We start from the raw sequence: 17,582 nt of genomic DNA, 5'->3' as shown, positions 1-17,582 counted from the left end.
CATTTGTTCAGTGCTTTGGGCTCATAGGGTAGGCTCTGGACAAGAAACAGGCTGATTCATGTGACCACTGAGTGCATTTCATGGTCCTCTTTCTTTTTTTTCCTCACACTGAACCCTCATCTTACAAGGAGAATATCTTGCTCCTTTGACCCAACACATCACCGAACTAAAGCTCAATGGGTGGCTAAATCTTCTGCAGAACTACACATTGCAGAGCAGAGGATGTTATACATGGAAACACCACATGTTATACGTGGAAAAGATCACAGCTGCCGTACAGTCTGCCCTTCTGCAACCATAGAGGCACATGCCTCTTTTCCTTTGGGTCTTTCTCTGCCCAGCAAATTCCAGTGCAAGAACCACCCCATCCAAGAGGAGGAATGCACACCAGTCAAAACCAACACATTCAGGGAGCACTGTCTATGTGGAGCTCAGCCTTCCTCCCTGACTGTATTCTTGTCTTCAGTACTGCTTTCTCCACGGCATAGCTTATCTGCCCGAGGAACTTTCACAGCTTTGAGAACATAGCTTATAACAGCAGAAAAACATTTACTGTAAACAAAATATAAATGCTGTGTGTCTGTAATGGGGTGTCACATAAACAAATAATTCAGCCATCTCCACTGAGTGACAACACTGGTTTCACCTGTAAGAGATGTCGTGAAGACAGTCACATGAGGTCAAGTTAAGAAGTCAGCTAGTCCCATATTTCATCTCTGATAGCAACCACTAACATGCTCAAGGAAATACCGTAAGAAATGAGAATACGTTTCCTGCTCTCCACCTTGCTGCATTTCTGTGGCTTAAGCTGTTGCCTCTAGACCATAACATTACTTGTCTCTGATGACAACCACAAATTCCATAAATTCCTTTTCCCAAGTCTATCCATAACTTTGCTACTGAATAACGCAGAGGCCAACAAATCCCACAGTTTAATTCTGGTTATATGAAAAAAATACTTCCCTTGGTTTATCTAAAGTCGGCTCCCTCTGAACTATTTTTTAAGAGAAAATGATGACTATGGTACTGAAAAAAAAAAATAGGAAAGCACTCTAGTATAAAGATGCTGTGAACAGGTAGCAAAGCTCTCCTAGCTAAGAAAGAGAGGTGTTAATTTTGCAAAGCAAAGAATTAGATAGGTCTTGCACAGTGACATAAAGGAGTATATTTTACCTTCTACTCAAGTGCACAGTAAGTAAAGTCATCTGCATATAAAATAAGCCATGCTTGTGTTAACACATTACCATTAATTCCTATTTTAGTTACTCTCGTCTTTCTTATAGTCAGACATAATAACCAGCTATACTTCCAGCCATCTCGTCTTGAAGAGAACTGCAAGGTCTCTAGGACAAAAGCTGTCTCACATCTCAATGCAGCAGGCCCAAGAGTAGGGACTGTGTCATCATACAAGCAACAAGGGCAAAATGGAAGGAACAGCCAAAGCTGCCAGCACTTGTAGCCACAGTCTGAGAGCTAGTTAAAAAGAAGTGGAGCAGTCACAGCATGAGATTTATTAAGTAGTAGATAATAATTTTACATTACATAATACACAGTACTGTAAGTCTCAAACGTTCAACTACTGATCAAGTCCCAAAATAAACATAATTATATTCTGTATTATACGTACATTGGTGTTATTCTTATCTCCCACTGTTTTTTCTTTTTAAGCAGTTGGCTTTGCTTTTTAGTTGTTCACTGAAACCTTGTGGTCCAGACACTTTTTTTCCTTTTAAAATAAAATTGCAATTTTTCTCATCATTTACTTTCACTTGGTGGAGTTGTCAAGTAAAATTTCAAGTGCAGCAATGAAGTTGTTGGCAGGATCAAAGATGAACTATAGAAATGATATATAGGGTAATTAAATGGCTCTAAGTTATTTGCGTATCTCTATATATAAACTGTCCTGACTTAATAAAGAAGCATTTCACAGTAGTTTTTTTGGCTCTCTTGGCTTTCTGCAAGACTCTGCAATGGGCTCCAAATGGTCCCAAGCTTTCCTGGCCCTCTGTCCCGGCTATAGAGGCTATCACCCTCCACCTGAAACTCCTCATAACACAACAGCACACGCAGAAAAATGAAAGGGTGCAAAGCACGTGAATGCAAAGCAAAAAGAAAAGGAGATACAGAACACGATGAGCAAACTACTCCTTTACTTCTGCAGATCTGAGTCCAAGTCAGTAGTCATCAGCAATGGCCTAGTTAAGGCCATAAGCCAAGCCCGTCTTGCAAGCTGCCTGCAACTGGTACCTCAGGGCAACAGCATGAAGGCTTCCCCAACCCACTATGCTGCAAAGACAGCTGTGAGTTCCAGAAATAGGCAGGAGAGTGTTCCCCCAAGCCACATCATGCCCATGGTCACATAAGCACCCAAGAGATGTTCAAGGCTACCACTCTGCATGCTCTGCTCTTCAAACACCTCATTCATGCATCTGCAGACTCCAATGTGCCCAGAAAGGGAATGGAAAAGAATGGGAGAGATGTGATACAGGCTGTTACTTCACAAAAAGCCACTACAGACAAAGATTAGGAAAAAAAACTCTCAAAAACACCATTCACAGCCAACTGCCATTACCAACTATAAGCCAGTGACACTTGTGCATGTGCAGGGAGGCTGCTCACCCACCTCCTTGTGAGCAGATAGACAAGTGGTAAACTCAACACATGTCTAGCACAGGGTTTTTCTGGAATGAGTTGGCAACAGAACAGCTCCACCCTCACACTATTCTAGGTAAACAGAGGATGTTGCTGGTACAAAGTGCCTCAAAGTGGCAGAAACAGCATTATCGCTTCAGGGCTGTTTCCTGAAGAATCAATAAGCCAAGACAGTCAATTCTTCTGGCTAGTCCTTATTTCCCAGAAGCCTTGGCTCTCAGCCCCTATCATTTCACCTTTCATAAACAAGCCAGCAGCACCAGTAATTCCATCCTCCTTAAACACACATTACACTAGCTCACATGCCAGAAGAGACTACTGAGCTGGAAATAACGTAGCCAGGTTAGCACAGTATTGCAGCGAGGCACGACCCATTACTACAGCAAAGCAACCACATCTCTATATATTGCCCTTCGAGCACCTATATGTATTCTTGCATCCAATTTCTTTTTATGGGACAGATTATCCCAAAAAAAATCATAGCTCTAGCTCTTTGCCCCTCACAACTTCTCTGTGCAGGGAGTACAAGGCATCTGCAGAGCAGAGCACCCCCTCACAGCTGGGAGCAGTAGATAGCACTGACAGTCATTGCAGTCCCCGGAGCCCACAGAGAAAAGTGAAGTTTAATCCTATATAGCACAAAGAGAGCAAAAGGGGTGGGGAGAAGGGTCAGGAAGAATAGAAAAATCTTGTTGTTATATGCACTGCAAAAAAGAGAATGAAGGTTACTGGAGGCAAAACACTGGACTGTACTAGGAGTCTGCGGTAACACAAAGCATTTTGCTGTGGTCATGCAACTCTCCATGAGCCACAGAGAACAGGCAAGCAGGAACTCCATCTAAGACGTGCAAAACACATCATCACATCAGTGAAGTGACTCACCTTAGGCTAAACAGGGTGTCTGTATCAGAGCCAGAATTAAAAAACAACAGTGAAACAAATCACTCTGTACAAAGATTGCCTATGAATACATTTAAGCTGTGCATCTAAAAAGCAGGGGAGCTTTGGATAGGCTCCTAGAAAGACTTTAGGGATAAGTGTTAGAGAGGATGCTCATGCAAGGAACCCTTTCCTAGATTTTGTTTTGTACACAAAAGGCACCTCTACCCAAAGACAGTATCAGCCAATGGCTATAACTTGAGTGCTGGACTGCTCTCAGTGCTAGTCTGTGGGTTCAAGAAGCACAACTCAGAAATCGCATTCATTCGAGCTCTCTGCCAATCTACATGAGTCCACATTGCCCACAGAGAAAGGTTGAAAACCCCTTGCTAGGCCATGGAGACATAATGCATCAGGGAAGAGCTTCCTTCCTAAAGAGAAGCAGAAGAAAGAGCTGCTGATGAGCACAACTGCAATTCCTGCACGCCCAGGAGACCCATGGGGAAAGAAAGGCCTGAGGATGGAGAGTAAAGCAAACAAAAAGAAAGCAGTCTGGAAGGCCTGGCAGCAGGCATGCCCTCTCTTCTACCCAAAGTCACACTCCAGGCCTTGTGAACTTTGGGAGGACGTCACTGAAATGCCTGCACTTTTGTACATGGCTACTGGCCATTTGCTGAGACTTACTACAAAGAGGTGATCACGGGAGCCTAGAGAAACAAGAACTTCTGGAGTGCATTTCCTGCTGATCCAGCAAATACAATTATAAAGAGATAGAGAATCCATTCTAGGAGAAGCATGAAACTCTTGTGAGCAGGATCATTCACATCTCACATGGTAGAGGGAAAGGAAAGGGCAGCAACCCCTTAATGAATAAAAATAGCTACTTATGCTTCCCTCTCATACATGTGAGATTCAGGCTTTGTAGCTGGGCATATGCTTTCCAGTATTCAAATAACATTTAGTTATATCCCATTAAAAAGGGTAATTCCCCCCAAGGAAGCAACCCTTTTTTTCCCCTCAGAGTCTTTCAAGTATCCTGAGACTTTTAAAATGCCATTACTTTCAAGTAATTGTGGAAACTAAACTGTATTCTAAGAGTTAAAGAATCACATTTCCTTCCCTGAAATTCCTACACTACTATAAAATTTTTTTATTTTTTTTATTTTATTTTTTTTTTTGAGTAATTGTGGCAAACAAGGACAAGAACACAGTTCTGTGTAGCTTGTGGAAGATTGAAAATCAGATTTCAGCTTCCCACTTTTTCATAAACTATATATATGGCAGGCAAAGTTGCACTGAAATGTATCTACCTTCAGGGTAAACAGCAGCAGGTCATTCATAGGATTCAGCATAACACTGGAAAGAACAAAAAAGAGAAGGAAGATTATTTTGCCTAAAAGTTCAACAGGGGAAATGTAAGTATACACTGCCGACCATATGGCCACAGCAGAACAGAGCAGGAGAGGTAAAGGCTCAGTAAAACAGAAAAGAAGGAGAGCAAGGTAGGAAAAAATGTTACTCAGTGTTCAGCTTGGCCACAGAAAGTCACGTCTCAAAGCAATCTGCTGTGGGTGCCAGTTATTAGATGGAAAGAACACAGTTATTATGTATTTTAAATGCATTTAATAAAGTAGACTCCGGCTGATGGTGCTCTCCTCAGCAGGTCCAGGCACAGAACACAGAGAGAAGCAGGCCTCAGGCATTTACATCAGGTCACAGTTTTAAATAATTTTTAAACTAGGGCAAGGTGCCAATTCTTACCTCAAGGTGCTGCACCCAAATAGACATGTCAGCAAAAACAGGAAGTTCAGTATATTGAGAATAACCATCAATACAAGTGGCTCCAGACCCAGAGTAACATTTTTTCAGTCAGTGCTTACCACCTCTGAGAAATAGACCTGGAGCTTCATCTCAGCAGGAGTCACCAGGATCAAATTAAGATTAATGTGAAGGACAACTCCACTGAATTTTAGTTTTACTAGGAGTACGTTAGCCTTTTACCTGCTTGTCTTACCCAAACTGGAAGACATTATTGATGACTTATACCAAATGCTTTTAAAAACAAAACAACAACAACAAAAAAAAACCCAAACCTAGCAAAGTGGGGTAACTCCTTGTTACCAGCACAGTAACCCCCTGTTCTCAATCTACACACCTGTGTCAGTGATTTGCAGTCAGTCTGCCATGAGCAAACCTGCCACTGGGGATTTATACAAGTTGTTCTCTGTAGACCTTAGAGTACTTTTGATGCCAGCCATATATCATTTTACAGGCAGGAAAACTGAGGCACATGGAGGCACGACATGACCATGTCAGTCAGAAGATTGTTGGTCTCTATCTCTTAACACACTACTTAGCAACACTGTACCTCTACTCACTGCAGGCAGGCAGGACCACTCTTTTTCAGCAACAGCAGAATCTACCCAAGCATTTAAGATGTACTCATCACAAAAATAATCAGACATTAATTTGATTAATCATTCCTGTGACAGAGAACCCAGTTCTCCACCTAAACTGCTTGACCCAAGACTCCAGCTAATCTGAAGCGCAGCAAAAAAAAAAGCCTCGATAGGTATCAGCCTACTAAACAGAAGTGGAACAATTAGGTATTGACCCACACACACCTCTTTTTTTCTTCAAGCAAAAATTACCCAAGGGTTAAAGAGAACCAAAAATATAACTCATTAAAATTTTAAATCAGGTCTTCAAGTAATAATAAAAACTAAGCCCACCCTCCAGTTCTTCCCATTTAGAAGAGTATTTATTTGGAGTTCCTACTAGACTACAGCATGCACTGCATGTATCCTGCTTTGCTAAAGGAGAGTCTTTCTGAAGCATCACTTGACTTTGTTTTAAATATCTCACTACAGTTTCCATTTTAGCTCTCTGAGATGATTATTTTTTCTAACCAAACTGAAGTTATACAGCAGTTGAAAATGCTGATGGCTTAACTGGTTTCCTTCCCCCCCCGCCCCTCCACAGCAGCCCTGAGGGGTTTTAACTCTTTCTGTAGCACTGAAATCCTGCTTTTGGAGTTCAATGTTTAACTCGCGCTGGGAGACTCATAAATATTCGGAGTCACTCTCTCCCTCTCTGTTTGATTAGGAAATGAGCCTTTAACTCAATGTAATCCCCAAGCCATTAACAAAAAAGCCCTCAACAGCTCCACTATTAGAATTTCACTCCTAACCCACAGAGGATTGAATTAGATTAACATAACTACCCGCAATCTGAGTTTATTTTCTGTGCCAGATAGAAATGTGTCTTCAGGAAAGGAAAAGAAGAGAGGCAGCGAGCAGGTATAGCATAATGAAATGTAAAAATAGATGAGAAATAGATGGACGGATGTACAGGTGAAATGATAAAAGAGGTAAGAGATAGCACGAGCGAGAGATAGCTACACAATCTTTAGTAACCAGCTGCTGGCTTTGGGGGGTTTATTCAAAAGGCCCCTCCAAAAAACCCCACAGAATTGTTTCAAGAAGAGTATTTTTTCCTGTTGGTGTTTACTCCATATTCTCAGGGACTTACAGTGAGACACTGCGGCGCACTGCACTCCAGACACCTGAGCAGAAGATTTGGCACAGGTTATATTTATAATTCTCAGGAGGTGTCATACTCAGCAATGGGAGGAGGGGCACAAAAAAGAGAATCTGCATGTCAATCATTACTTTGCTGTCAAGGAAACAAACAAACTAGGATGAGCTAAAAAAGATGATTTTTCATTCCTCAAAAAATAAATAAATCAAGCAACAGCTCTGTGACAAACTACTCGAAGTCAGTCACTTCGGAGGTTCACAGGTGCTCAGTCCACGTTAAATGAATTGCTAGTGAGACAGAAACTAAGTAACAAAGACTTCTCCACACATCATACATCAAAGTCTCTCTAACTCTCTCCCCACCCCCAAATAACAGCAAGCCCATAAGCTATTAACTGGTACACCATAAAGCAGGAGATGCTTGGTGATTTTTTCCTATATGCAATAACAAAATGCAGCAGGTTGAGCGGGGGAAGAGACACACGTGATTAAAAGCAAAAGATAAAGTCCAGCAGTTAAGTGGACGCAACTATGGAATAGTTCAAAAAATTAAGATTAAACATTTTCTAAATTTATGCTCAGAAGACTTCTAGAGGAATGCTTGCATTTCCACAAATCTGTGTATTAAGATATAATAACTGCAGTAATTCCTGAGCACAGTCATGCTGATGTTTCTGTATGTACAAGAAGGAAACAGATTTGATTTTTATTTTTCAAGTGATGTTGCTTGATTTTCAATTTTTAGGAGGGCTTCAGACCAGTTATACCATGGATTCCTTATTACTTACAGAGTCGGTGATTTAATTTCTTTAACACCTTTCAGGAAAATCTGCTCTCCTTCTATAAAACAGTGATGTCGCATTGTCACAGGCTGAGAATAAATGTAATCTTGTGCCAAAACAAACAGAACTTAAATAATTTAAATATACTCATTTTTAAGTAAAGCAAAAAGCCTTAATATGCAAAAGGAAGCTTTCTGTGATGAGAACAGTCAGGCTGACGATTCTGTTTTATTTTGGGGGAAGGGAGCTTCAGAGCAAGCAGAGTATTGTAATAGTCATTTTGAACACTACTGGAGTATAAAAATTCGCAGTGTTTATTGATACTGTCCTAAAAGCCTTCCTCATATCTAGAATTGTAACTGAAAGAGGAAATATTTATATCCGTGACTGAAAACTTAGTAAGAATTACGGGGTTCTGTTTGTCCCTTGCACTGAAGCCATAAACTTAGAGAATTCTGACACATCCATCTAAGAAAGACAAAATGAAGAGCCAACCAACAGCCTATTTGCCACATTTCTATGGTTAGTCCAAGCAATTCAGCTATCACCTATTCCCTCGGACTGTGAGACAGCTCTGGATTTATTATTCTGTGCTTATTAGACACTTGTTCTATCCAAATTAAATACAGCTTCATTTTTCTTCTTATTGCTTTCAAAAATGATAAATTGGGGGGGGGAGGGAGGTGGGGAGAGAAGGGGGCAAAAAGTTTTTATAGTATATATCTCATACATAATTTAAACTGAAAAACTTAACATACCAAAATTAAAAACTGTAATACTTGTGTTTTGGGAGTCAGACATTACAAATATGAGAAATAGAGGAATTTTTTTCTGTGCTTAAAAATAAATATAAAAACTAAATCCTGTAAAAGATACAATCCAAATCTCTGAGGTCAAAATACAAAGTAAGAAAAACCTCCTTGACTTCCAGCATTTTGACAAAAAATTATGCTAAAAGCAATTAAAAAAACAGTTTAAATAATTATTTTCCTTCCAGTTTTCATTCTCTTTATAACAGAAGTTAAAAAAAAAAAAATACTACCATTGTTAAAACCATTTTGCATTTGGGCAGCTTTAAAGCACACAATTAACTGGCAATCAGAGGCTAAGTTATTTCTCTGACTGCCCCTGTGCTGAGTTTACAAAGACTTGCATCCCTTTTGTCATTGAAGAGGCTTCTGTTTCTTTGGGACACTGAAAATTAGAGAAACATCAACTGCTCAATGACAAAGACATTCAGTAAAGGCAAACTTCATTTCTCTCTTAAGAGAAGGTTTGATATGAAGTTGTTTTTTGTTTTTGTTTTGTTATTTTTTTTTAATAAAGTTGAGGAAAGGGTGTCACTTGGTTCTTTTAAGACAAGACTGTTGAAGTTTCCAGGTTTGCCTTTACCAGCACGGGATAAACAGCACCTGTCCTTGGTAAGCCCTTAAACAGAGCTACATTATACATTGACCTTTTTGGAACGCCAGCAAACCTGACCATTTCTATTCCCAAAACATAACTGTTCCTCTCAAACTTTCACTTGCTTATTTCCAGAGGAAAAAGCAACTCCTGAATAGTGAGACTGCCTGATTTCTATGAAGTTCTCAAACCAACTCCTATCCTTGTGGGTCATGCTGACCTTCCTTTGACAGTGTGAAAGTAGATATATAGATATATAGATATATATAACCTTTAACTATATTGGGATGCTGCTGTAATTTTTAGCCCAGATAAAAAGATTGGTGCACAGCAACATTCGGATAAATTAAAAAACAAACAAACAAACAAAAAAAACCCCTAAAAACAGCAAACAGCTCCATAAATGCAATAAAAGGTAGAAGTTCGGTACTTACATGCTGCAGGCTGAGAGATGAAGCTCGAAGCTGGAGTAGAATTTCCCTTGCCCTCAGGTGTTTCTAATTGCTGATTAAATATCTTTTGGTTCCGCCTGCACCAGCCGACAGTCCCCTCTGCGTCTCTGCCTCTCTTTGTGACTAGGACACAGTACTCCGAGTCCCAACCTATAAATAGATCCCAGCTCTGTGATTGATATAACAGGCAGCTGACAAAAAAAAAAAAGAAAAGAAAAAAAAAAAAAAAGGAAAGAAATAACCAGGTCTTAAGCAAAGCAGAAGCTGGGCTTTTAACTCTGCGCTGTGCCCAGGGAGGAGTCCCCCACAGTCACCCGTGGGCATCAGAAAGAAAAAGTGCAAGGCAATTACTTTCCCAGCAGCATTACAGCAACTTGAGGCATGTAAAGCGAGCGAACAAAATTCAGTGCACAAAGAAGAAGAGGAAAAGCACAACTGGCAGACTGCATCCAACTCTTCCGCAATTTAACAGAAATAAATATCATTTTGAAAACATGTTAGGGATTCTGACAAAATGAAAGAGAAGTTCAGAGTTGAGCTCTGGGGTTTGGTCCAGGCATGTCTGTATTTCTGCTGCAGAATAAACAGAGTAGCGGGCAGAGCAGCAGTTTAACAGTTTGACTGTCCATTTTAGGTCTCAGCCCACAGAAACTGGTTCTTGAGGCTGTTCCTGAAAACAAAACAGAGGGCACTGATGATGCATTGCCCATTGGCTCAGTAGAAGCTGCTGAACTCTCAGGGGCCAAACCATCGCTTGCAATCACATCCTTGACTGCCAGGAAAAAACTCCTAACAAGTTACAGGTATCATCACAGCTCTTTTGCAGAGGCTAAGCTGGGAACCCACAATCCGGGCAATAACTTGACAGAAAGCACCAGGAGTGCTTCTGCCTTGGGCCCATTAATGGGTAGCATTAACAGTCCTGGATTTTTCCATATCTAAATTCTACAGGTTCTTCTGATTGTTCAGTCCACCAGACAGGCCAAAAGCTGATCCAAGAGGTAGCTGGTCCTCCAAGCTCCCAGGCACTCAAAGACCCAGCAGAACCTTACCAGCTAAGCAGTTTCACATTAAACAGGCTCAAAGGCTGGGCAGCTCCAGACAAACACTAGTGGAAGAGTGGGAAAGGAGAACAGCAGGCGGAGAACAAAAGCTGGTTTGCCTCCACACCGCTACCTTTGGCAGTATCTCCTACTAAAACCCCTAGCACCATGCTCAGCTCTGCAGGGAAATGCACTACAGCAGAATACCAGATACACCAACCTTTATTTTCAACACATTGTTAGTGCTGAGATGGTAAATCAATGCTGAACTCATAAAAAGCAGGATAAAATCCCCAGGCATTAAGCCCACACTGAACTCTATGGTTCTCTGGCTCAGTGGCTAACAGTACCTGAACTATTCAAGCTAGTTTAGGCATGTCTACATCGTGCTGCTGCTGCTGCTCTCACTGGAGTAAAGCAGTCAACAGGGGCAGCTATCCGAAAGTCACCCAAGGACTCACCACTCATAGCCAAGGTCTCAGATCAATGCAGCTATTGATTATTTGGGAATATAAAAGTAATTTTTTCATTTTGGGACAAATCCTGCTGCATGCATAATTCAGCCCGTGTCAATACGCTTAGTGTCTGAGCTGATAGGATTAGCCAATGTGCTTTTCCAAAAAACCCAAACCCATCTTCCAATAAGACAGGGATCTGGTGAAGCACTGGAAAAAAGACGTTTTCCTCAGCTGAGCATCCGCACTACGCAAAGTTTCATTTATCGCTTTACTACTGCTTCACATGCTCCGGCTTTAATAAAATAGCGGTAACAATATTTAATAGCGCACTTTAGGGCATGAATCTATAGATGAGGACGTACAAATGAATGCAGGGAAAAAAGAAGTATCTGATAGGCTGAGCTCTGGTGTGGAAACACAACCCCTTTCCTGCCAGACTGTGGTCCTTCACTACCAGAACAATCCATCGCAGGTAAAAATTAATGTGACCAAAGATTTTTCATTTCAGCCCTCTCATTTAGTCTGTGTAGCAGGTGATGTTTTGGTCTTTAATATTCAGAGCCATACAGCATGTTACACTTCCCACTGCCATCAGAAGGAATTTTAGGATAATCAGACTGAGGTACAACAGACGAAGGTCCCAAAACAGGGCACCTAAATCCAGCAGTCACTTCTGGATAATTCAGCTTTAGTAACGTCAGTTGTATAGGCCCTAAAAACGTTACCTGCCAAACTGTTTTTTGGCATTCTATATTGCTGGCATCTAAAGATCCCCACATATTACTCTTCCAAGCCCTATTTCATGAGAACAGTTTCATCTGTGCTCCATTTCCCTGCCATGGGTCAAACTGAATCCCAAGGAAACCCCATGCCTGTGTGCTGGACACATCTCACACAGGTTGCCAGGAAGCTCTATTCAGTTCTCAGGCCCAGGTTAGCACTTATCATTGGCACCCCATACTCACAGCAGAGCAAAAGTGAACACAAATTAATTCCCATCCTTTTGCTTTCCATGTGGAAAATGAAGGGATGAGAATTTGCCAGCATGAAAAACTTAGCTAATATGGATGAACCTTGAATGGAGGCAGCATTCCTCCATCCTCCCTGCCTTTAGGCACCAGGATATTTGACCTCAATGGGGTACCTGGAAGTTCAGAGATGGTCTCTCTCTAAATAAAACCTCTTACACAGTCTTCTGCCCCCCACTGCCATCACCTCCTGTGCACAAATTTCTCCTCAGCCCAGCCACAATCAAGACAAGGTGAGGCATGGAAAGAAACCAATGGTAGAGACCATGAAACAGGATACCCACTTCAAAATACAGCAAAAAGGGAGCCAGAAGATTTCAAGAGCACCCTCAGATACACTAAAACAACAACAACGAAAAAGATTAACATCAGGGACTTGCAGACTATATTAAAGGATCAACTCTTCCCTTGAGGCACCCAGGTAGAAGACATCGTAAAATGCAAACACAGCTTTACAGTCTTTTCTACGGTTGTTTGGAGAGGTTTTTAAAATGCTTCTTGCCAGGGCTACTTTCCTCATAAGCCTGAATTTCAGCCTCAGGTTCCAAAGTGTGTGTAACTAGCAGAACTAAAATTTCAGTACTCCATTTTCTTCGAACATAAGCAGTTTAAGGCTTGCCTGTGTCAATCTGAGCAGAATTTGCTCAGCTACTTTTATGCCATTGCAGAATGCAAAATACACTTTCTTCCAGATGATAGAAACAAACAAAAATTCACAGCTACCCTTTTTGGACACAGACACAGCAAAAACAGTTCAAGTTTGAAAATACTGGCCCTATCAGTGAAATCTTCCAATTCCTCCCACTCGCACATGAAACCATGCTGACAATTTTTGTCCCATGTGCCGTGAGCCTCAGGATGCTTCAGTGCACATCGGATTTCTGTGACATAATTTTAGAGCTTAGAACCACCGCTGCTTTTGTACCAGGAAAAACTAATATGAATAAAAGTTTTACAAGAAACAAACAGCTCTGCAATTCCAAAGTTTAACCACAACAAAAAACAACTGTAAAGTCCAATAAGAAGTTTCACTGTCAGAGTTTCCCTACCCCTGTGTGTCTCACAACCCCAGTATTCCAGGATAGCCATGATACAACTCTCCTTAGTGAGATGGGAATTTTACTGATTTGAAACAGTAAAGACCAAAACAGATTCAATAAAATAACTCTTAAAACACAGAGGAAATTAAAGTCAAAAAGCCTTCTTTCAAGACTGAACGTAGAAAAAAAAGAATAAATCAGGCATAAGTTGCATATAAAAGGAAAAGTGTGAGTAGCAACATTCTCCAAATGCTTGGCACACATAGTATTACTCTTAGATCTGACTTAACAGATAGATAAATATACTCTACATTTTGATACAAGTACTTTGAAAAACAGCAAATGCTCAAGAGGAAACAGCTGATATTATCACTAAGAATTTTAATTCCTTATTCAATTTCAATACTGCAAACTTCATATACATCAGCATACTTTGTGCAACCAATATCCTTAGCAGGATATTTTTTGGCACATGCTGAACCCAAGGTCCATACTTCTGTGTCCAGATCTTTCATGTGTGATCCAGTACAGTGCTTTCCATGCTTTGTCAAGTCTGTGTTATCACCTGGATAGGTCATACTGATTTGTTAATGTAACTACTACAAACACTCTTAGGTTTTTTGTTTGTTTGTTTGTTTTTTAACTCTTATACATGTTATTAAGTTGTAGGAATGTGAAAGTGACTAAAATTTTCATGGAAGCTCCCTACCAGATTTAGTCATTTCTGCTAATTCCACCTTACAGGTACCTGCCAGCAAGAAATTAGAACTCCAAAAAGCTCTGTGGCAGAAGGGAACCTATCACAACTTATTACATTGCTTCAAGCAAAGCACATCAGGTTAGGACTCCACAACTTTTCTGGATTGAGAAGCACAAATCTATTCTTCCATCTCCAGAGCTGAGAGCAGATAAAATCTTCACCTGGCATAGCTATTTGCAGAGTGAGGCTGCTGAGAGGCACCGTTTGTGGCTACTCAGAAGAAGTTATAACCATTGTCTTTAACAAGAACAAGTCCAGAAAAATGCTACTCTGCCTTGTTTTTTCTGAGTCCACCAGTAATAACAACGAACTAATAAAGAATGGCTTGGCCTGAACAAGAAGACACAACATATATCAGAGTACATTCAGAGAATATCTAGAGCAAGCATTCAGTTCTACACACAGAGAAATAAAACCTGCCTGGATTTAACTAAATCCTGCCAGCACTGGAATAATTGTATACCAGAGTACATTTAAACACACAGCCTTTGCCAATCTATTGCACACAGTATGACTCCCCCTTCTACCCTTACCTCAATTAGATCCCTCCTAAACTTCCACCTAAAAAGGCTTCTGTGTTTACACTCTGCAAAATACACTGAAAAAAAGACAACTCTTATAGAGGTACTCTGCTTAAATTGGTGCAACCATGATACTCTCTCTCTGGAAACCACCACCAACTTCTTCCAATTGCACGCTGCAACACGTTTCACTAACGTGGGGCTGTCAATTCCATCACTTGAGGCAGGTGCCTTTCACGCTTTTGACTTGCACGGATGCTTTGCAGAAACTCATTGCTGTTGTTGTACCACTTGTTTAGGACCTTGTTTAGCAGCAGCAAGCCCACACCTGTGCTGGCAGGGCATTAGCTGCGCACTCGAACTCAAAGCAGCCCGCAGCCTAGTAAGGTCGACTTCGGGCAAGAGATACTGTTTCATGTTCTCAGTGACCTTGACCACAGTGGAGAGGCAGAAGAAGCACAGTAGTAGTATAGCAAGTAACTATCGGAATAAAGCTAATAGCAATTCTGATACATCTGGAGGACAGCATGAGATTTAAATCACTAGGACAATGATCGGAAAGATGAGGACTGCCAGAAACAGGTTCCCCTTGGGTTTTTGTTTTCTTCTTGCTTTGTTTTTAATTTAGATTTCTCCAGAGAATTTCTACAAAACCAAAACAACTGCATTATAACCACAGACAGGCCTAACTATAATGTCTGGCTCCAGATCTAAACTCCTTACAGCCAGACTGTTAGCTCAGCTCCCTAGAAAAAAAAAAAAAATCACTGCCATTTTCCAAAGGTATGGGTGAGGGTGGGGGCGTTTATTGCTGCTCCCTCTTTCCCTTCCCAAGGAGAAGCCTTGTACACTTTGATTGTACACTTTGCTCAATAAAAAGATAGTTATAAATATATAAATAAATAAATAAACAAGAAATCAAGGCAAATAACTAATTAAGTTCTTAAAGCAAAGAGAAGGTTCCTTGGCTATAGAAATTCAAATGAAGAAAAGGTCTTCCTAGGAGAAGCGCTTCTGTTGCAAGCTGAAGTCCTTCAAGGCTGCTCACCCACCTCCATCCACACAGAGGACAACACCAGATGGTGGGCACAACCCAGGTGGGACTGCCAAGTAAAGCCAAGCTCGTTAGTCAGCAAAGAAATAAAGGGAAATTCTGAATCAGATCCCTCCTGAGCCTTCTCTGAATCACCAACCTGCCTGATTTCTGAGTTGGGTCATGTCTGAAAAGTCCCTACCCAGAGCTGGTCTGAGAGAGAAGGCACAGCTCTCACCCACCTCAAAATACCATCAAACTAGAGTTACTCAGCACACCTGCTCTGGGCGTCCATGTCCAGGTGCTGGCTGCAGGGACCCACTGAGGCAGCCTCTGTGAGGAGAGGCTAGATGCAGACCCCCTCAGATAAAATGGTGGCACCTCATGGTGCACCTGTGTTAAGAAAAGGCAGAAAACACTGTCCTGGGAGTGAGGAAAAAACTTCTGTGACACTGAGAGCATCAGAAGAGGTAAAGAGTCCTTCTTCTTCCCAGAAGACAGACCAAAATGGCTCCTCAGCACAGAGCTGATCCCAGACAAAGAAGGAAGGCTACAGGATGCAGAGAGGTGACAAGCTGCAGTTATCATCTGCCATTGCCAAGCTTTACTGCTCGCTTCAGTCACCGAGGATTTGGTCCGGTGATACTTTACACCAAGAGAACGTGACAGCAGTGACACACATGGTTCCAGGGGAGAGGCAGCAGTGCCAGAGAGTGCCAGGATAACTTGGCAGCTGCTCAAGCAAGCGCACCAACTGCCCCTTTTCAGCCAGCCACGTGCTGCCAGCCAGTGACCTGCTAGCCTGAGAAGGACCCCAAAACCCAACAGTTTCCACACCAACAGCGTACGTGAAGCAGACAGCAATCCCCTTGCAATGCCTCTGAGGCTGTAGTGGGAGCACCCAGTGTCTGCCCACTCCAATCCCGGCCTGCTAGTACCATGCTAGGCCTTCCACCCCACCTCCATCCCAGAGCAGCCAGCCCCACAGACAACAGCCCCAGCAGCCTGAGGACAGGCCCCTTTTGGGTAGAGATGCCATGTCCACCACAAACAGTTCTCAATTCTTTTCTTTGAGTAGATTTACCCAGAGCCCTCTGGAAACAGCTGCTTGAGGAAGGTTCCTGTTGAATCCAGGTTTCAGCTGCAAACATTTGGTCGCTCAGCCTCTTACTGCTGCTTTAGTCCATGCTCCTGCCACACCCGGACCCGGGCTCACCTGGAAGAACTAGTCCCTTCCATAGATTCTGCCTAGGGCCCTGCTACTGCTGGGTGGTGAGGCCCAGCTCCTTGCTTGTCCCCTCCCTCGAGGAATGTGTCATGGGCATGGCCTCAGCACACGCCCCCACCAGGCCTGGCCATGACTCTCCACAGAGAGGAAGATTTGGAGTGAACACAGTAATTTCTTTCCTGACAGAGCACATCTGTGTAACATTAAGTTACATGCAAAAAAGGGGTACATTCTGCCCTCTGCATCTTTGCAAGATGGTCAGTGGCATCAAAGCACTTTGCAAACAGGTGATAGAAATTCCAGTAAAAGCAGTTCACCCCCCACCCCTTTTATTACTATTTTTTTTAATGTCATGTAGCAAGAAACGTTATCTTAACTAAACAGAGTTATGCAGAGCTACTCCAGCACACTCTGAATGAGCAAGTTTGGAATTTGGCAGGAAGCCCCATTCATAGGGACTTTACAACCAGATGAGAAACAGGCTGTATTAATTCAAACAGAGATTAGCATGAAATAGTAGCTAACATGAGTTGTGTCTGAATGGTGCTCTCCTGTGCGCAGTAAGTGTACCTTAAGCAGGATAGACAAGAACAGAGTCTCTCACTCTAGAATAAATAAAGTGCCTTGCTGTGAGCTCCTGGGATCCTTTTCCTCCTGAAGCCTCATGGAAACCTGCAGGACAGACCCACTCCTTGGGAAGCCTGTTCTCCAGAGTTGTATTATGTATGCATTATTGTTCTGAAGAAGTTTCTCTTTTTTTTTT

At 41.9% G+C, this 17,582-nt stretch overlaps 1 protein-coding gene across 1 annotated transcript in view; it reads right to left on the bottom strand.

Moving 5' to 3' along the window:
* The window catches only part of ESRRB (estrogen related receptor beta), a 161,586-nt gene that overhangs the window by 110,724 nt on the left and 33,280 nt on the right, over positions 1 to 17,582 (bottom strand). The window contains exon 2 of the mRNA XM_019615760.2: positions 9,691 to 9,858. Within this exon, the coding sequence (XP_019471305.1) occupies positions 9,691 to 9,692 (2 nt within the window). The 5' untranslated portion in view covers positions 9,693 to 9,858. The remainder of the gene's footprint in view (positions 1 to 9,690; positions 9,859 to 17,582) is intronic.

This window comes from Meleagris gallopavo, chromosome 5, assembly GCF_000146605.3.
Source record: "Meleagris gallopavo isolate NT-WF06-2002-E0010 breed Aviagen turkey brand Nicholas breeding stock chromosome 5, Turkey_5.1, whole genome shotgun sequence".
Taxonomy (NCBI): domain Eukaryota; kingdom Metazoa; phylum Chordata; class Aves; order Galliformes; family Phasianidae; genus Meleagris; species Meleagris gallopavo.
Note: the sequence above shows the minus strand (reverse complement) of the source record. Positions and strands in the feature narration are given on the sequence as shown.